This window comes from Prionailurus viverrinus, chromosome A1 (genome assembly GCF_022837055.1).
Source record: "Prionailurus viverrinus isolate Anna chromosome A1, UM_Priviv_1.0, whole genome shotgun sequence".
Classification (NCBI taxonomy): Eukaryota; Metazoa; Chordata; class Mammalia; order Carnivora; family Felidae; genus Prionailurus; species Prionailurus viverrinus.
In genome coordinates this window covers 140618010-140639655 of record NC_062561.1, presented here as the reverse complement: position 1 = coordinate 140639655, position 21646 = coordinate 140618010, and the positions used below count along the sequence as shown (strand labels likewise).

The 21646-nt window shown below is 36.3% G+C and overlaps 2 protein-coding genes across 8 annotated transcripts in view; both read right to left on the bottom strand.

Annotated features, from left to right (window-relative positions):
• Positions 1 to 3866, bottom strand: part of ANKDD1B (ankyrin repeat and death domain containing 1B) — a 67984-nt gene extending 64118 nt beyond the window's left edge. The window contains exon 1 of one of the 3 annotated variants that reach the window (XM_047872223.1): positions 2743 to 3866. In XM_047872223.1, the coding sequence (XP_047728179.1) occupies positions 2743 to 2800 (58 nt within the window). In that variant the 5' untranslated portion in view covers positions 2801 to 3866. Of the gene's footprint in view, positions 1 to 1454; positions 2234 to 2742 lie in introns of those variants that run through there. The other 2 variants (XM_047872207.1, XM_047872214.1) reach the window with 2 other exon arrangements.
• Positions 3867 to 4723: 857 nt separating this feature from the next.
• The window catches only part of POLK (DNA polymerase kappa), a 75279-nt gene continuing 58356 nt past the window's right edge, over positions 4724 to 21646 (bottom strand). For all 5 annotated transcript variants that reach the window (XM_047843772.1, XM_047843839.1, XM_047844003.1 and 2 more), the window contains exons 10-15: positions 21163 to 21195; positions 13827 to 13923; positions 11827 to 11998; positions 9005 to 9949; positions 7915 to 7957; positions 4724 to 7734 (exon numbers count right to left, since the gene is read on the bottom strand). In XM_047843772.1, the coding sequence (XP_047699728.1) occupies positions 7659 to 7734; positions 7915 to 7957; positions 9005 to 9949; positions 11827 to 11998; positions 13827 to 13923; positions 21163 to 21195 (1366 nt within the window). In that variant the 3' untranslated portion in view covers positions 4724 to 7658. The remainder of the gene's footprint in view (positions 7735 to 7914; positions 7958 to 9004; positions 9950 to 11826; positions 11999 to 13826; positions 13924 to 21162; positions 21196 to 21646) is intronic.

Below are 21646 nucleotides of genomic sequence, written 5' to 3'. Positions count from 1 at the left end.
TAATAAGTGGGTTTAGCAAAGTTGTAGGATACAAGGTCAACACATAAATATCAACCATCTTTCTATATACTGGCATAAACAAATGGAAACCAAAATTTAAAAACAATACCATTTAAAAAATTATAATTAAAATGATCAAAAATCAAAATACTTAAAAGTATATAAATCCAACAAAAGTTCCAGTTTCTCTAATACCAAAAAAACACAAAATACTGATGAGAAAAATTAAAGAATACCTGAATAAATGATGTCATGAATTGCAAGATGTAATAAAGATGTCAATTATATGAAATTGACCCATAGATTTAATACAATTCAATCAAATGCCAAAAGGATATTTTGTAGCTACAGACAAGATGATTCTAAAACCTATATGGACAGGTAAAGAACTAGAATAACCAAAACAATTTTGAAAAAGAAGAATAAAATTGGAAGAGTCACAATACTTATTATAAATCTACAATAATCAATACAGCATGGTATTGGCAGAGAAACATACAGATGGATTGAACAAAATACAGAGTCGAGAAATAAACTCTCACAAATATAGCCTGTTGATTTTTGACGAAGGTGTAAAGTCTGTGACAGCAGCGAAAGGATAATCATTGCAACAAATGGTATTTGAACAACTGGACGTCCAAAATGAAACAAAACAAAACAAAACAAAACAAATGAGCCTTGATGTTAAACTTCATTCTTTACACAAAAATTAACTCGAAATAGATCATAGAGGAAAATGTAAAACATAAAACTATAAAACTTTTAGAAGAAGACACAGGAGAAAAACTTCCTAAAATGGGGTTAGGCTATGTGGCCTCCGCAGTAATGATCACTGCTTTAAAATAACTTCTTATTCTGTTACTAATTTTTTCGTCTATCAACCCTCCACCAAAACCAGAAGGGCTGTCATGCTCCGACTTCATACTCATCTAAAATATGTCCAGTAAGTAGTAAGCTCTTGAAAATATTTCTAGAATGAATGAATGGACAGATGGACGAACTAAATAAACATTATTAAGGAACTGGTGCTCTGTTAACAGTCTGGAAATCATTCTCAACTTTTAAAGATTCTTGAACAATCTCAGTTTATGCTATAAATTTAATCTCAAGGCACAAAAGACCCATCCCATGCTTTCAAACACCTCAGCACAGAAAGATTAAGTGATTTAAAGTCACACAATAAATCATTGCATGAGTCAGGATATAGGAGATAACAGCATATAAAACTCTTTCCGTATTTGCATTAGGGCGTAATTATTTAAAAAACAAAACACACCAAAAAACCCAAAAACCAAACACTCTTCCTTAAATTGAAAGAGCAACTCTTTCCTTCCATCCACAGTAGAGGCTTCACCTGAAATAAAACAGTCTGAGCCAAAACTTGGGTGGGCAAACTAGCCCACAGGGGCTGCGGGGGCGGAGGGTGGGCGCCCAGCCCCGAGTCCTGAACTCACGGATCTCGTGTCCCGCCGCCGCCTCCTCTCGGGGCCCCTCATGCTTCGGGATCCAGGGTCGGACCACCGCGCCCCTCAGATCTTCCCGAAGGCCCTTCGCGGCCGCGGCCGCCCCTCGCAGTAGCTCTCGCGCCGCCGCCCGGCGACCCGGGCTGCTTCGGGCGGGGTCCATGTGCGCCCCCGCGGGGTGTGGGGGGCGCAGCGCGCGAGCGGGAAGGCTCGGTCGGGCCGCTCTGTGGCTCTCTGTTCCGGGCGGTCTCGGGGCCGCTTGCCCCGCGTTTTCCTGCGCAGCCCAGAGCGGCCGCCTGGGCGGGTCTGCCTGTGGGTGCGGCTTGCGCCGTCTCAGGATTTGTTTCACCTGAGGTGAAGCGCTCTGCGACGACGCCCAACTCACACTTGGGTGCTTCGTACAACTTTGAGAAACGTCGAGGCTGGATTTGTAACCAACACTTAGAACTTCAGTATTAAATCACTCCTAAACGGGCTTCCAGAATTTTCCTTGGAATAAAGTAAGTCTCTCAGTTTCTTCTCCCAAACCTTGGTATCCCATTTTAATGCAGTCGTGAGCTGTTGGACTCCCCGTCTTGGGTATTATTTCTTAGCGGTTTATAAAATTGATCCAATAGAGTAATCTATTCAGGACAACCGTGTGCCTAGCTGAAATTCTAGTAATAGTGAAGAAAAACAGAGTATTGGAGGACAACCGGAACTTCTGCCCTGAATCCACAGCACCTGAGCACAGTGGGTTCAACGGGTTACAAAATAAAACCAAACAAAACAATGGCACATCTCACATTAGCACATTCTAGGAGTGAAAAAAAAACCCAAAAACCTAAGTCCTCATAAAACAGAACTAGATTTGACCCCAGAACTGACCCACCTTTTTACACGCATGCGCGTGCGCAAGCTCGCGCACACGCACACACGCATAAGAGAGCATTGTCTATAAAAATGCACAAGATGATTTAAAGAGAAATAAGCTAATGAAAAAAATGTAAAGAAGTGGACATTTTCAAGAGGTCTTACAAGGGTAGACAGATTGCAATAGACAAGGGTTTGGTAGAGGTTGTGTGTGTGTGTGCACACATGGTATGTATATCTATGTATATGAATGTTTTAGGAGTTTGAAATCATAATAAAAAGAGACGGGTTAGAAGTAAAGCGTTAACACTATTTGCCTCTGAATTATCTTCAGTCTCGCTGAGCAACAATTAGAAATTACATCACATTTGTAAGAACAGTTCAATATTATGGTTTGCTTAACAAATGGAATGTTTCCATTACTCACCATAATAGCATTTGAGTTTTTCTTGAACAACTGTTAATCCAACTGTTTTGCTCTGCATTACAAAGCAAAAGTGATTATCCCTGAATTATACAACAAAAGAACAGTTTTTGCTCCAGGGAAATAAACTCCATTGCTCTGTGAAGTTCACTAAAATCCTACCAGCACCAGGTATGTTCAAATCTATTACCACTTTTCAAAATGGAATATTACTTAAAAAAAAAAAAATCAGCACTAGGCACCAAGTATGGTTTTCAAAATGGAATATTTCCTCAAAAAGCATTTTTTTAAGCCTTAGGTTAATAGTAACATTTGGAGCCTTCTTCCAAATACTTCCAAGCCACCCAAAAGGCCACACACAGTGATAAAACATTTATAACGCAAGCCAATGTCCAATAAAGGAAAAGAAACACAATTCCTTCTTTCTGGAAGGCCCATCCCTTAGAGCCCAGCTTGAGTGCAGCCACTTACATCAGCCACCACCTGTCTTCCCAGAGAAAAACAGTAAGATAGTAATAGACACCACTCTTTGGTTACATATTATTTATTCATTTATAGGTCATCAAATGATAGTAGCACTAAGCGCCACGCCATATACTTCACACCTAGAATTTGGAGATCAGTGAAGACAGCCTAGGATCTCTAGCAATCTGCAGTCTAGTGGGACAAGACCACAGCAAAGCCATAGTGAAGAATGTTTCAGTGTCCTCATAGAGAAATGGAAGCACAAAGGGATGACTGATCAGCTTTTCCAGAGGGCAGGGCCCTCTCCTGAAAGCAGCCCCTGGACTGAGTTGAAAGATGAGTAGTTGTGAATGGTGGGAGACAGCAAAAACACATTCAGGAAGCACATTCAGGACAGAGGGAGCAAGCTTCATACCAGAGGGGAGAAATAGCTTGGTCTATTCAGGAAACTATAAGCTGTGCAGTCGGACTTGAATGGCTTTGAATGCCAAGCCTATGTTTGGAGTGTATCATGGAGAATGATATGTAGCAGCTAGCTTGTACTGGCTTGCAGGATCAGATTGTTAAATTTTCAGGAACTTTGTGAATTGGTTTTTTATTATGATTTTGGGTCACATATGAACAAGTGTGTATAAAATATGTATGCACAGCTTAAGGAATTTTTTTAATGTTTACTTATTTATTTTGAGAGAGAGAGAGTGTGTGTGCAAGTGAGCAGGGGAAGGGGCAGAGAGGAGAGAGAATCCCAAGCAGGCTGTATGCTGTCAGCACAGAGCCTGATGTGGGGCTCGACCCCACAAACTATGAAATCATGATCTGAGTCAAAATCAAGAGTGGGACGCTCAACCTACTGAGCCACCCAGGTGCCCCTAAAGAATATTTTTAAACGCAACCTCCATGGAATCAACCACCCAAGAAATGGAACACTGATAGTATCCCAGCAGCTCTATGTACCACTCCCCAGTCACATTTCACTATCTCCCTAGAGAAGAAACCTTTATTCTAACTTTCAGGACAGTAACATACTTGCTTTTCTTAGTAATCTGATCTCATATGGATAAATCCTCAACACAACAGTTTTAACTATTTTGCACTGCTTACAAATGTATTCATGCTGATGGCATGCCATGACTTGCCATCTATGACTTACTTCTTTTACTCTAGATTGTTTGTGATATTCATCTACTGTTGGCTTACTGCCTTCATTTTTGCCACTGTATAGAATTGAATTGTTTGAATAGACATGAATATACAATGGTAGAATTAAATTAATATCTGGTTTATTTTCCATTTTTGGCTATTACAGTGCTGCTAGTTTAGCAGGATTCTTACACAGAGTCGTGATACCGAGGCTTTTCTTTCCAGGAGGCAACTTTCTTCATGCTGGCATTGCTCAGTTGGGTTTGTACCTGAAGAACTGAGCCCTGAACGTCACGTGGCATAGTTCTTTACATATTTTTTACTTCTTTGATTAAGTGGTCTCATGTCACAAGGTTGTGAGGGATGTTGTCATGTATGCTTATAGCCAGGTTGCATTGAGGTTGTTTTTTTATTTTCCGTAGGGAGGGGACCCTAGGAGCATTCTTGTACATACTTCCTAAGGAACATGTTCAATATTTTCCCCAAGACATTGTATCAGTTAGGGCTCTGGGCAGGAAAAACGTTTGTATTGTGAGATGAATTTAAGGACCATTTACAAAGGTGTGGGGGAACCACAAAAGATACCGCAGCACCCCAAAACTAATAAGAGCAAGGCTCTGTTGCCACTCCCAGGCTGATGGGGTGAGGGAAGGAAAGGATTATCAGAAACTGAAGAGAGCAGAGAACACAGTATAAAGAAGTTGTGACTAGGGGCACCTGGGTGGCTCAGTCAGTTAAGCATCTGACTTCAGCTCAGGTCATGATCTCAAGGTTCGTGAGTTTGTTGGGCTCTGCACACTCAGTCTCAGTGCAGAACCTGCTTTGGAACATCTGTCTCTCTGTCTCTGTCTCTCTCTCTCTGCCCCTCCCTCACTTATGCTCTCTCTCAAAAATAAACATTAAAACAAAAAACACAAAAAAAAACAGTTGTGACCTTCGGTCAAGGGACCTAACCTGCTCAAGATGATCATACCAAACTTACATGTGGGAATAAATACCCAACTTCATCTGCTTTCCTCCCTGTAATCTCCTGTAGTGGTTTCCCCATTGCCATGGCCCCTTACTAGACAAAAGCATGGCCAAGGGCCAATAATTTGGCCAGTAATTTGGAGAGCAAATGGAAGAAAACCAACAAAGGTGTTTATTTAGGAGTGCAGTTGCTAGGTTAAGTGTACATATCTTCAAATTTATTGAAGAAGGGCAAACTGTTTTCCAAAGTGATTGTTTTCAAAAGTAGAGTTTACATTGCTCCACAACATCACCAAAATTTAATATCATTGGATCTTTTCATTTTTGTGAATCTGGTAGGGATGTAGTGATACTTCTTTGTGGTTTTATTTTTTATTTCCCTATTTCTAAAATGGCTGAGAATTTTTCATATTTCGTGGCCATTTGGACTTCTTTTTATGTAAAGTGGCATTTAAAGTCTTTTGTCCAAATTTCTATTGGCTATCTGTCTCTTTCTTACTAATACAGAGGAGTCATTTTTACCTTCTGGATTATATATTCTGGATACTAGTTTGGGCCAGTTAAATGTGTTGCAAATATGTTCTCTCAGGTGGTTCCCTATGTTCTGACCCTCTAAGTAGATAAGATCATAGGTGGTTATTCTTTGTAGTTTTGCTGTATTTCCTAAAAATACCCCAAAGCAAAATCATAATGAAAAGTAAATAAGTTGGATACATTAAATAGAAGAAAATGTGGAGAGAATTCGGGGCAAAGAGAATCAAAGACAAAGAATCAGAGGTGGGAAAAGAGTAGAAAAGTAAGAAAACCATTTTTATTGGCTAAAAGATCAATGAAACACTTCCAATTTTATTTTAAATTATTATTAAATATTACTAAACGATAACATTCAATTACATGAATCACGTAGCTGAAAATAATTTCATATTTAAAGTTGAAAATACAGTAAAAATAAATCTGAGGCAAGATGGAAAAAACAAAATATGATACTATTAACTTTTCAAGACATTAAATCAGTGCTTTACTAAACTTAATTTTGTACAGAACTGAGATATATAAATCACATAAGAACTCTGAACTTGCCATAGCATATGATAATAATTAGGCCTGAGACTGGCATAATAAATATAATAATACAATAATTTAAAGTCAGTTACCACTTTGGCCAAAAGCTGTATGAGATTCTAATTTAACCTATTCCTAAAATATTATTTCTTTATAAATTCAGATAATGAGCTATAACATATGAAAAGTAGGAAAAGAGACAACAAAAATATGAGGCAAAAGATTCAGTTCTTTAAAGGAGTAACAGAAAATGGCTTCCATTTCATGTTTAAATTAATTGTTTTTTGAAAAAAATTCTATTAATAGCACAAAAGTATTTGCAGTAACTACAATGATCTCTATTAAGCTATCTTCTTTCATTAATATTAACAAAAATGTGATAGAAATATAACTAAGATGAATGAGATGCTTTAATACACATTAATCTTTTGAATTACTTCTTTCTAAAGGGTTACAATAAAAATAAAGTGAGCATACAATTTATCCTTTTGTATAGATCTGTGTAAAGTATAAACATAACTGTCAAGAAATGAAATACCACCACTTAAAAGTCCTATACACAAACTAACACCTTGAATCTTACACTAAATATTGTTAAAGTGAGCCACATGCTTATTCATAAAGGAATTCTAAATAAAAAAATAAAAGGGATAATCAAATTTTAAAGAACTCTTTTAACACAGAAGATAATACTGTGATATCATTTTCCTGAAGATAATGAAACCTTCAGGCTTGTTCTGCCCAGCTAATATTCTTCATAGAACTTAGAATAAATTTTAATTACGAAGGCTCACAAGGTATTTGAATATCCCAGGAGGTAAACTACGAATATATGAAGTTGTAGAAGTTACCAAAATCAAATATAGCAGTCCAATGCCAACAAAGTGGTTAAGTGCTGAAATATTATTATGCTAACATAGGTTTGTGAGAACCTCTGAGAGCCCTTATAAATATGTTTTTATATTTATTATAAAATGTAATTATGAAAAAAATCACTTTCTGATTTCATTCCTAATTTCTCATTTTAAAATGATCTGTAACAGGACTGATTTCTGATTGATGTATAATAGAAGTGAAATTCTCTTGGTTATCCAAAATGTGTAAAGAAGTAAACTAGTCTATATTCCAAATTCATATGAAGGAAATGTCATTTGGGAAGGAATTATTGCACTTGTCTTTCACTAAATGAATTTGTAAACTTAATGAAGAACTAGAGATTTGTTGACTATAAAGTAACAAGTTTCAAGTAAGAATAAAATGTTCCATGGTAAAATGTTCAATATTCATTTAAAAAATATATCAAGAGTGTGTCTGGGTCTGTTTGGTTTTACTTTCTTTGACGATGAGTACATTCCTGGCCTGGAATGAAAAAGAACATGCAATTAAAATGCAAGAAGATATTTTTTAACTGTTTTGCAAATCACTGATTTTTAAAATTGTAGTTGATTTATAAGAGCAGATTTTAACATTCCCTAAAAATTAGACCTCAAAATATAACAATTTTATAGCCAGCTTTGTTAAAACTCAAATTAGCCATACCTTTTTGTTTTTCTTGCAGTCTTTTGTACTTGGCCTGAGGTATCTTTAGAGGAAAGAAAAGTCAAGAAATTCCATAATGAACAACATGAAATAATTATAAAGCTGTATAAAAATCTAAAGAGGTAAAGCTGACTGATTAAAGATAATAAAAACTTCCTTAGTACTACATAATTTATATGTAGACATACCAGAAACTAACTTTATAGCATTATTTCTTTGTAATTTACTTATTTTATTAGTATACACTTAATTTTATTTTTGAAGTTGAGTTAGACTCAGACTACCAAAAAACAACTTAAAGAGGCTTTCTGGTTGTGTGATTATAGTTAATTTACCACTGTGCCTTGGCAAAAGTTTTCTTAACCAATTTTTCTTTCTTCTTTTTTTAAATTGAAGAATAACTGACACACAGTGTTCTATTAGTTTCAGGTATACAACATAGTGATTCAACAAATGATATGCTGTGCTCACCACAAATGGAGCTATCATCTGTCACCATACAGTACTATTATAGTCCCATTGACTATATTCTCTATGCTGTACCTTTTATCCTTGTGACTTATTCCTTCCACAGGAATCTCATTTTTTATGAGATCACTTAGCTCCCTGAATTTATGAGTTCGTTCTGTGCTAAATCAAGCCCCAAATGGAGTTTTCCCAAAATGTAAAATCTAATGGCTTCAGTTAATTCTAACCTATGCTAATAAGGTAAATAACATTTTCCTAAATGGCAGCATACACAAACTATCCCTTTAATTGTATATGCTTCATATTTAACAACAATCTCAATTTTAATAAAACATTCCTATATAATCAAGTTCTTTAAAATGACTACAGGGGGCGCCTGGGTGGCTCAGTCGGTTGAGCGTCTGACTTCAGCTCAGGTCATGATCTCACGGTCCGTGAGTTCGAGCCCCGCATGGGGCTCTGGGCTGATGGCTCAGAGCCTGGAGCCTGCTTCCGATTCTGTGTCTCCCTCTCTCTCTGCCCCTCCCCCGTTCATGCTCTGTCTCTCTCTGTCTCAAAAATAAATAAATGTTAAAAAATAAAAATAAAAAATAAAATAAAATAAAAATGACTACAAACTCACCAGTACTTTTGGTGCTTTTTGTGGGTTGATTAGCTAGACTATCCTTTCTCAGTTCCTGGATAATACCTTTATTTAAGCATATATCCACATGCATATTGAACAAGGTAAGATCTGAAGTCTTTTGTTCCAGGTTACAAATAGGACAAACTAGAGCTTGGGTTATTATCACTTCAGGTAAATAAGGCTGGGGGGATTCTTGCTGACTTGACCCCATATCTTCCAGTAAAACAGTAGAGAAAGAATTCTGATAATGTTGCTCACTATTAAACGATTCTCTTGGAAAAACAGCACATTCCTCTTTGCTGTGCTTATCACTTAAAGCACCCACACTTTCTGCTTTAGGTGGGTTACCTTTAGTCTCTACTAGCTCTGCACAATCTACTGAATTGATTCCTGAATGCTTCTGATGGGTTTCATAATCCTGCTTCTCATGGAGTGAAAAAGAATGATGTACATTTTCTTTCCTGTTAACTTCTGTAGAGGAAGCATGTGAGCATGAGAACATTTTATGGTCTTCATTAATTGAAGGTCCATCAAGACAGGCATCTACTTGTTTATTAAAGCCTTCCAGACTGATGCTTCCTTGCTCCCTAAAGCTAATGGGACAGGTAAATATCTGAGACTTATTTGAATTCTCTGATGTTTCTAAATTCTCGTTCATCTTCTTTAAAACTTGGAATGAATCTGATGTCTGTAAACTTTGTGTATCCACAGCTTCACACTTAAATGTGTCTTGTTGGCTCCATTTCCTTTCTGATCGCTTTTTATCAAAGAAGCTCTTCTTTTGAGACATTTCTAGAGGTTTTAGAAACTGATCTTTGTCAGTTTTCTCTAGCATATGCCCAGTAGCTGACAGAGCTTGGTTTCCAGCCTGTAAAAAGCCAATAATGCTCCTTTGTTGCTGTTTCTTGTCTTCTTCATTGGGAAAACTAGATAACCGTACACCTAAATTAAACCAACGACAATTAATTGCTTAACAAAGCCAATTCACTCATAATGCATAAAAATATTTTGCATAATATTGTTGTGACATATATACAAAAGGCTGTTTAGAGAAAAATAATAAGCAATACTGCATATTTTCTGAATTAAAGGATGAGTTTTCAAAACAGGTACTTAGCATGAAATTTACGTTCCTTTATAAAACTGGGTGTCACTAAATAGTATCTGTTGGGAGTTCGCATGATTATATAAGTCTTCCAATTAACATCTGACATAAGTTACCATTAAAGATCAACTAACTGAGGTACCTGGGTGGCTAGTTGGTTAAACATCTGACTTCTGCTCAGGTCATGATCTCACAGTGTGGGTTCAAGCCCTGCATCAGGCTCTGTGCTGACAGCTTAGAGCCTGGAGCCTGCTTCAGATTCTGTGTCTTCCTCTCTCTGCCGCTCCCCCACTTACACTCTGTCTCTCAAAAAATGAATAAACATTAAAAAATTAAAAAAAAAAACCCAACTATTGGAGTCAATTTCAAAAACTCTTTAGCTCTTTTTTAGGTTCACAGCAATAGTGAGCAGAAAGTGCAGTTCCTACTGCATATCCTACATATCCTACATATCCTACATATCCTCTGCCCACACCATGCACAGCCTCCTCCAACTGACATATTGCACGAGAGTGGTACATTTGTTACAAATGATGAATGTATAGTGACACAACATTAACACTCAAAGCTCATAGTTTACATTAGGTTCACTCCTGGTGTTGTACATCCTATGGATTTTGACAAGTGTTTAATGATTTGTATCCACCATTATATAATCATACACAATAGTTTCACTGCCCTGAAAGTCCTCTGTGCTAAGTCTATTCATCCCTTCCTCACCCCTAACCCTTGACATACACTGATCTTTTCACTGTCTCCACAGTTTTGTCTCTTCCAGATTTCATAAGTTTGAATCAGACAGTATTTAACCTTTCAAACTGGCTTCTTTCATTTACTAATAATAAATGTAACATAATAATATAATTTACATTTAAGGTGCCTCCATGTCTTTTTATGTGCATTTTTGTTTCCAATTTTGGCAATTATGAATGATGCTGTCATTAACATCTGCTCTTTAGATTTGGGGTTTTGTTTTTAGTTTATTTATTTTGAGAGAGAGAGCAAGAGAGAGAGACAGCACAGAAGGGGCAGAGGGAGGGAAAGACAGAATCCCAAGCCGGTTCTGCACTGTCAGCGTGGAAGCCCAGGCAGGGGCTCGAATTTCCGAACCATGAGATCGTGACCTGAGCCAAAGTTGGAAGCTTAACTGACTGAGCCACCCAGGTGCCCCGGCTCTTTAGCTCTTTTATTTAACGAACTTTATTCAATCAATTTCAAGTGTGTGCTGTCTTTCATACATGAAAGCATGGCTAATGATCCACTCTTAGCAGTAAAGTTGGCATTTGGAGTGCTTGTCCATATACATCCTCTCACCCAATTCTCTTTAACCTAGTGTGATATTTTCTTGTTTGCTACAAAAATATTAATGTGTTTATCATAAGGTGGTGCCTCAGATACCAAATCAGTATTACAAAACATATGGAGTATATGCACTAAATTCACTTTCATAAAATCTGAAAAGTTTAAAATTCTGAAACATACCTAGCCCGAAGGATTTCACTAAGTAGTAAGGAAAAGAACAACTTTATCTGGTTCTTATGGGGATTAAATTAATGAGCATTGTTCCACCTACATCAGGTTCTAAGAATTAAGAAAAATGGCAGCATAGGTACAAACTCCTCAACAGGTTTAAGAGATAAAACGAAGGAGAGACTATTTCCCAAGTTAATTTATTTGGGAAGGTCTAGCAGATTTAAGGAAAAACAAGTCATACCCATAAGTCTTAATCTCAAGGGATGTGGAAAATCAGCATCAATTTCTGTTCTTAGCAAGTCTTTAGCAATAGCAAATATTTCTTCTGCAGTAGAAACAACAGATGAAACTGTAGATGCACGAGTTTTTACTTCAAAATTTACATTCTTCAGTTTAATGGTAACAGTTCTACCCTGCAACAAACAGAACATTGTTACATATGGCTTTCTAACTTCTATAAAAAAGTTAATTTGTAGGTTACAAAAATTTAGAAAGATCTCTTAAATACACATAATATAGAAGTATAATCAATTATTTATAAAACATGGTAATGGAATCTGCTAAAAAGAATAACTGAAATATCTAAAAATCCCATTTTAGCCAATAATTATTACTCCCCTCACACTTACTGTGTGTCTACTGTATGCTAGATATTATGCTAAACCATTTGCACATAAGAACTCCCTTTACAGTTACTGTTTAATGGGTACAGGGTTTCAGTGTGGGATAATGAAAAAACTCTGGAGATTAATAGTGGTGATGGTTGCACAATATGAATGAACTTAATATGACAGAAATGTAACTTAAAAATGGTTAAAATGATAAATTCTATGTTATGTGTATTTTATTACCCCCTGGAGGTTCTGAGTGTGGGTTGACTTATTAACTCACTTCCAAAGAATAGAGTATGAAAGGGAAAAATAGTAACTTCACAGTGGAGAAGCCTAGCAAACACTAACTTAACCAGGTGACAACGGTTAGTATCATTTATGATACCTTATAGTTATCATATACCTTGATAGGATGTAATGAGGACAGTTCACTTCTGGTATTCTTTCTAAAAATTCATAACCTGGTCTAATCATTAGAAAAACATCACCCAAACCTGGATGGAAAGACATCTTGCAGGATACCCGGCCAATACTCCTTAAGACTGTTAAGGTCATGAAAAACAAGGAAATACTGATAAACTTTCACAGATTAGAGGAGATTGGGAGACGCGACAACTAAACACAGTGTGGTTCCCTGGACTGAATCCTGGAACAGAAAGAGGACTTTAATGGAAAAACAGTAAAATCCAAATAATGTCTGGAGGTTAGCCAATAGAAATGTGCTAATGTCAGTTTCTTAGCTTCAACAAATGTACTATAATAATATAGCTATGATAATACAGGGTATATCAGAACTCTCTATATTATCTTTGCTACTTTTCTTACAAATCTGAGATGATTCCCAAATTACAGGTTTATTAAAACAATTTTTTTTTAAAAATCTTCACACTCAGGTATGATAGAAAAGGATTATAAGATATATAATGTACTTATATAGATATCCCATTCTTTGTAATAACCTTTGTTGTTTTGGGGGGTTTTTTGGTAATAACTTTTGAATACCTTTGTGCTACGCTTTGTAAAAACGCCACCTCTGGTTTGAGAGTTTGGAAAAATACTACATATAGATTGTTGTGAGTGAAGGTTATAAAATAGAAATTCAGGGTCTTCAAGGTTTTGTTTTCAGTATGTTAAACAATCTGGAATTCGAGAATTGAAACAAAATGCCTATTTTAGAAAATCGTTGTCTACCTGAGGAAAACATTAAAAGATGGTTGGAAAGACATTTGTAGTAAGTAAATACAGTTCTAGGGAAATCATTACCTTTGCTTTATTCTCTAATGCCATTATAAGTCTGATTCTGAACGTATTCAAATGTACTCCTCAAGTAGTATAAACTCTGGAATTATACTGGAGCCAGCCTACCCTCCTAAGTTGTTTCTTCATCGACTGATCTCAGTATAGGCCTCAATTATGGGTCAGAATTGAATCTGTCTCTATTGGGGATACTCTATATTTCTCAATTTATTGAGAAACTGAATTTATCTCTATTGGGGATTACTCTTTATTTATTGGGGATACTCAATATTTCTCAATTTGTACTCAGATGCAAAATCTAACTCTTCCTTTAAGGTAGTATTTTATTATTAAAAAATGTTAAATCTAAGAACACTACATCTAAATAAAGTACCTTTAATCCTTCTTTCTGCAGATCTTGAGCAAGTTCACTGCAAAGTTCCTGGCACAAGCTATATTGTTCGTCTGCTTTACTCATCTCACTGAATGTCCTAAAAAGACAAGAATGATTTTGGTGCACAGAGTAAACTATAATTCAGGATAATTTAGGAATGAGATAGTACGTTTTAATGGCCTGGCATTAAGTTATATTTTTCTGCAGTACAAAAAAAAATTTTCAGATGAACTAAGATATAATTAAGAAGAAACATCTAAGATCTACATGAATAATGGGAGATCATTTATAGTTAAACTGATTTCACCTACAGTAGTTTTTTTAAAAGGAGGTTAAAGTCTGATATATTGCAACAATAAGAGAGGGATAAAAACTATATGATCATTTCAGTATCTGCAGAAAAAGCATTTGACAAAGTATGACATCTACTCATGATTAAAAAAAAAACTCAACAAAGTAGGTTTTAGAGGGGTGCCTGGGTGTCTCAGTCAGTTTAGTGACCAACTTTGGCTCAGGTCATGATCTCACAGTTCGTGGGATCAAGCCCTGCGTTGGGCTCTGTGCTGACAGCTCAGAGCCTGGAGCCTGCTTCGGATTCTGTGTGTGTGTGTGTGTGTGTGTGTGTGTGTGTGTGTGTGTGTGTGTCTGCCTGCCCCTCCCCCATTTGCTCTCTGTCTCTTTCCCTCTCAAAAATAAATAAAACATTAAAAAAACGTTAAGTAGGTTTAGAGGAAACATATCTCAACATAAAAATGCCTTATATGAAAAACCCATAGCTAACATCATACTCAAAGGGGAAGAACTGAGAGCCTTTCCTCTGAGGTCAGGTACAATACAAGGATGTCCACTTTTACCACTTTTATTCAACAAAATACTAGAAGTCCTAGCCACAGCTATCAGACAACAAAAAGAAATAAAAGGCATCCAAATTGGTAAGAAGTAAATCTTTTCACTATTTGCAGAAGACATGATACTATATATAAAAACCTTGAAAGATTCCACTAAAGAGCTACTAGAACTAATAATTCAGTAAGGTTGCAGGATACAAAATCAATGTACATAAATCCACTGCATTTCTATACACTAATTATGAAGCCATGGAAAAAGGAATTAAGAAAACAATCCCATTTACAATGTACTGAAAATAATAAATACCTAAGAATAAACTAAATCAAAGAGGTGAAAGACCTGTACTCTGAAAACTATAAAACACTGGTAAAAGAAATTGAAGACAACACAAAGAAATGGAAAGACATTCCATGTGCATGGATGGGAAGAACAAATATTGTTAAAATGTCTATACTACCCAAAGCAATCATAGATTAAATGTGATCTCTGTCAAAATACCAACAGCATTTTTCACAGAACTAGAACTAACAATCCTAAAATTTGTATGGAGCCCCAAAAGACCCTGAACAGCCACAGCAGTCTTCAAAGAGCAAAGCAAAGCTGGAGATAACACAATTCCAGATTTCAAGTTATACTACAAAGCTATAGTAATCAAAACAGTATGGTACCGGGACAAAAACAGACACATAGATCAATGGAACAAAATAGAAATCCCAGAAATAAACTCGACAAAGGAGGCAAGACTATGCAATGGGAAAAAGACAGTCTTTTTAAGAAATTATGTTGAGGGGCGCCTGGGTGGCGCAGTCGGTTAAGCGTCCGACTTCAGCCAGGTCACGATCTCGCGGCCCGTGAGTTCGAGCCCCGCGTCAGGCTCTGGGCTGATGGCTCGGAGCCTGGAGCCTGTTTCCGATTCTGTGTCTCCCTCTCTCTCTGACCCTCCCCCGTTCATGCTCTGTCTCTCTCTGTCCCAAAAATAAATAAATGTTGAAAAAAAAAAAAAAAAATTTAAAGAAATTATGTTGAGAAAACTGGACAGCTACATGCAAAAGAATGAAACTGGACCACTTTGTTACAGCAAACACAAAAATAAACTCAAAATAGATTAAGGACCTAAATGTGAGACCTGAAACCATAAAAATCCTAGAATAGAGAACAAGCAGTAATTTCTCTGACATTGGCCATAACAATATCTTTCTAGATACATCTCCTGAGACAAGGGAAACAAAAGCAAAAATAAACTATTGGGACAACATCAAAATAAAAAGCCTATGCACAGCAAAGGAAACAACCAACAAAAACAAAAGACAACCTACTGAATAGGAGAAGATATTTGCAAAATGACATATCTGATAAAGGGTTAGTACCCAAAACATATCAAGAACTGATACAACTAAATACCACCACCCCCCAATAATACAATTAAAAAATGGGCAGAAGCCACATTTCTCCAAAGAAGGCATCCAGATGGCCAACAGAGACACATGAAAAGATGCTCAACATCATTCATCATCAGGGAAATACAAATCAAAACTAAATGAGATATAACCTAGGGGCACCTGGGTGGCTCATTCGGTTGGGCATCCAATTCGACTCAGGTCATGATCTCACAGTCCATGAGTTTGAGCCCCGCATCGGGCTCTGTGCTGACAACTCAGAGCCCTGGAGCCTGCTTCGGATTCTGTGTCTCCCTCTCTCTCTGCCCCTTCCCTGTTAACGCTCTGTCTCTCTGTCTCAAAAATAAATAAAACATTAAAAATAAATAAATAAATAAATGAGATATAACCTCATACCTGTCAGAATGGCTAAAATAAAAAACTCAAGAAACAACAAATGTTGGCAAGGGTGTGGAAAAAGGGGAACCCTCTTGCACTGTTGGTGGGAATGTAAACTGGTACAGCCACTGTGGAAACAGTATGGAGGTTCCTCAAAAATTTTTAAAATAGAACTACCTATAATCTAGTAATCACACTACTGGGTATTTACCCAAAGAATTTGAAAACGCTAATTTGAAGGGACATATGCACCCTTATGTTTACTGCAGCATTATTTATAATAGCCAAATTATGGGAGCAACCCAACTGTCCATTGATAGATAAATGGATAAAGAAGATGTGGTATATATGTATACCACACACACACACACACACACACACACACACACACCAATGGAACATTACTGAGCCTTAAAAAAGAATGAAATCTTGCCATTTGCAATGATGCAAATGGATCTAGAGCATATAATGCTAAGCAAATAAGCCAGGCAGAGAAAGACAAATACCATATGATTTCACTCATATGGAACTTAAGAAGCAAAACAAACAAAGGAGAAAAAAAGAGACAAACAAACAAACAAAAAACCAGACTTGTAACTCTAGAGAACAAACAGATGGTTACCAGAGGGGAGGTGGTTAGGGGGATGGATGAAATAGGTGAATGGGATTAAGAATACTTATCTTGATGAGCACTGAACAATATATGGAACTGTTGAATTACTACATTGTACACCTGAAGCTAATATAACATATTAACTACATATACTGGGATTTTTAAAAAGTTGATTACAGTCACTAACAGATTATGATAATGCCCTCAGAACTTATAACACATTATTATATACGTGTACGTAGACTGCTACAGAGGGTTATCTTAACAAAGTATATATGAGAACATTATTCCAATTACTGTTCATCTACTTTTTGGAATAGAAGTATTTTCAAGTAGACTTAAGGGGGTTGTTCCTGGCACCTAGGTAGAGTTAGTCTAACAGACAACTGGAAATGGAGGGCTGGTGATATTAAATGTAGAAATTTGAATTCATCTGCACCCGAGTATTGAAAGTAGGCAAGGGATCATATTAACATAAAAGAGGAAGATGCTAAAAAGAGACCAGGGTAATGAGTTAAAAATCCTGAGCAGAGGACTATTCAGTGAAGAATACCCAGTTCTCCTCCAACCAATGTTTCCAGCTTCCCAATCATTTAAATTTCTCCAGAATATTTTATGTATAAGCAAACAAGTAAACATTTTCTCTTAATTTTTTATATAAACAGTAGAATATTAGACACACTGTTTAGCATCTTTTCAATTGATCCTGGTGAGATTTCCTTATGAATAAATAATTCCCTCATTTTTACATGGCAGCCTAATATTTTAATTTAAAGATGTAAGATCATTGAACCAATTCTCTAGATATTTAAGTTACTTTCTTTTACTATCACAAAAAAACATAATGAATAATCTTGTATACATGTAAAATGACATGTGATTACATATGCAAAATGAATTCCTAGAAAAAGAACTATGGGATCAAAGTACAAGTGTATCTGTGATTTTAACAGCCATTGCCAAAATGCTTCACCCCTGGGGTAGGCAAAATAATAGTCCCCAAAGATGTCCAAATCCTAATCTCTTGGAACCCAGTACATTACATGATAAAGGGTACGTTGCAGATATGATTAAGTTAATATAGGGAGAGTATCCTAAATGGTCCAGGTGGGTCCAATGTAATCCCAAGGATTCCCTTAAGAAGAAAGCAGGAGGGTGAGTCGGATAAAGATGAGATGTTAGGTCTGAAGATGATGAGTCAAAGAATACAAGCTGCCTTTAGAAGCTTTTGGCAAGGAAATGGATCCTCCCCTGGATCTTTAGAAAGCATGCAACCCTGCTAATACCTTAATTTTAGCAACCCTGCTAATACCTTAATTTTAGGACTCCTGACCTTCAGAACTGTAAGAGAATAAATTTGTGTTCTTTTAAGCCACTAGATCTGTGGTCATTTGTTATAGGACCAGTAAGAAACCAGTACACTCCCTCCAGAGTTTATAAGCTATTTTACTCCCACAGTCTTATCAATAGGGTATCTTTGCCAACCCATTGGTGAAAAGGCTTTCTCAGAGAACCTTCAATCTGTATTTCTTAAACTATAAAGATTGGGAATATTTCCAATGTTTTAAGAGGCATCTGTACTTGCTTCTCTGTTGAGTAACTAGCTCTTTCTTAATTTTTTCCTATTGGCTTGCTGGCCCTTTCTCCCACCTCACCTCCCCCACTGTGTAGTTTCTTTCTTTCTTTTTTTTTTTTTTAAGTTTTTATTTAAATTCCAGTTAGGAAACAGTTTAATATTAGTTTCAAGTGTAAAATACAGTGATTCAACACTTCCATACATCTGATGTTCATCACAACATGTGAACTCCTTAATTCCCATCACCTATTTCACCCATATGCACACCCACCTCCCTTCTGGTAACTTCAGTTTGTTCTCTATAGTTAAGAGTATTCAGGGGCACCTGGGTGGCTCAGTCAGTTAAGCGATCTACTTGGGTTCAGGTCATGATCTCATCGTTTGTGTGTTTGAGCCCCGCATCAGGCTCTGTGCTGACAGCCTAGAGCCTGCTTCTGATTCTGTGTCTCCCTCTCTCTCCACCCCTCCACCGCTCATGCTCTGTGTCTCAAAACTGAATAAAAATTAAAAAAAAAAAATTTAAAGTGTTTCTTGGTTGCCCCTTTTCCCCCTATGCTTTTGTTTCTTAAATTCCACATATGAGTGAAATCATATGGTATTTGTCTTTCTTTCTCTGACTGGCTTAATTTTGCTTAGGATTATACTCTCTAGCTCCATCCATGTTGTTGCAAATAGCAAGATTTCATTCTTTTTTGTGGCTGAATAATATTCCATTGTGTATGTATACCACATCTTCTTTATCCATTCATCTGTTGATGGATCTTTCCATAAATTGTCTACTACAGATAATACTACTATGAACATCAGGGTGCATGTATCCCTCTGAATTAGTATTTTTGTATTCTTTGGTTAAATACCCAGTAGTGCAATTGCTGGATTGCTTCCAACAGTATGAGGAACTTCCATACTGTTTCCACTTCCAAACTGCATCAGTTTGCACTCCTACCAACAGTATAAGAAAGTTCCCCTTTCTCCAAATCCTTGCCAACATGTGTTGTTTCTTGTGTTGCTGATTTTAGCCATTCTGACAGAGGTAGTGTGAGGTAATATCTCATTGTAATTTTGATTTGTATTTCCCTGATGATGAGTGATGTTGAGCATCTTTTCATGTGTCTGTTGGCCATCTGGATTTCCTCTTTGGAAAAATGTCCATGTGTTCTTTCCATTTTTAACAGGATTATTAATTTTTTGGGTGTTGAATTTTGTAAGTTCTTTATATATTTTGTATACTAACCCTTTATTGGATATGTCATTTGCAAATATTCTTTCCCATTCTGCTGGCCCTTTCCTAACAAATGTTAATAATAGCTAATATTAATATTCTTGGGTAGTAAGTAATATTCTCAATAACAAAAGAGAAAATGGAAGAAAAAAATTCATTAAATAGGACAGTACTATCTCAATTTTGGATGCGCCCCCCCCACCACTTCTTTTCCTTTGATTGCTTTTATGTAAATCACAGCCTAAAACAGAAATTTTTATCAAACTCATTTATTGAATATATTGTCTTGTAAAAGTCATTCAGCTTTTCTGATCAAAAATAGTATATGTGAGGGGCGCCTGGGTGGCGCAGTCGGTTAAGCGTCCGACTTCAGCCAGGTCACGATCTCGCGGTCCGTGAGTTCGAGCCCCGCGTCGGGCTCTGGGCTGATGGCTCAGAGCCTGGAGCCTGTTTCCGATTCTGTGTCTCCCTCTCTCTCTGCCCCTCCCCCATTCATGCTCTGTCTCTCTCTGTCCCAAAAATAAATAAACGTTGAAAAAAAAAATTAAAAAAAAAAAAAAAACAGTATATGTGAGGGGTGCCCAGCTGGCTCAGTTGGAAGAGTGTGGGACTCTTGATGTTGGGATCATGAATTTGAGCTCCACATTGGGTACAGAGATTACTAAAAATAAATAAGTAAACTTAAATATAATATATGTGAAAAATGAACACAACCTTGTACTAGACCAGTGGTTCTTAAACATTTCAGTGGAACTCTGGTGTTTGGAGGAGAGATAATTGAGGGACTTTTCAATGACATATTTCCCAAAACAATAAACTCCCCTCGGGATTTCATTTGACTGCCAGACAAGATTACAAACCACTTGAACTAGGTCCCCTCTAAGCTCTCTTTCATCAAGCTTACTATTTGATGCTTATGTACATTCACCAATATTTGGAAAGTTTCAGGAGTAATTTCCATGGTGCCTTCTTAAATCTCCCAAATAACTACCCAGTATAATTTTTCTTATCAACAAGGCTAAAAATTAAGATTTAGAATCCTAAAATGCTTGGTTTTCACTGAAGAGAAGCAAAACTAACACTAAAAAAATTAACTGCAGTTAAATTTTTTCCCACTGAGAGAATGGCAAGCAAAGGTAATAAAGCACTGTACTGGGATATTTACTTTAGTAGTGTCAATTACTGAAAAATGTCATTTGGTTTGCAAACAGATTTTTCTGTTTCAGTGATATTTTACTAAAAATTAAAAATCAGTTAAAAAGAACATGAATTATGAACAATTAATAATAACAAAACATTACCTCTCAACGCTCATGCTTTTCCTATCTCCATCCCTTGAAATGAAAAAAAAGAAAAAAGTTTTCTTTGCATTCTCAAAGAAGCCTCAGTTCCATTTAGTCAACTAAGAGGATTTAATATATCAATTACCATTTAAAAATCTCAGTAATGTTTTTTGTTAAAATTTATACACCGTGAGAAACTGAGTTTTTTAAATCTCAAAATAAAACTATCAACAAAGAATACAGATAATATGCTAATATGATTATGTGTGTAAAGGATCCAGTCTATCTCTATCAAAGAGAATAAATATGAAAATAGGTTGATATTATAAATTGCTTCTGTTAAAAGCCTGAATATCAAAACCATGACTTACAGAAACCAATAGGAGTAAGAAGCATAATCATTTGCAGTTATACAATATATGTAATTAAAGATCAATTACGTAGTTTTTGGCCATGTATATTAACTTCACTCTCTTATAGTTACTTATTACTCATTTTTACT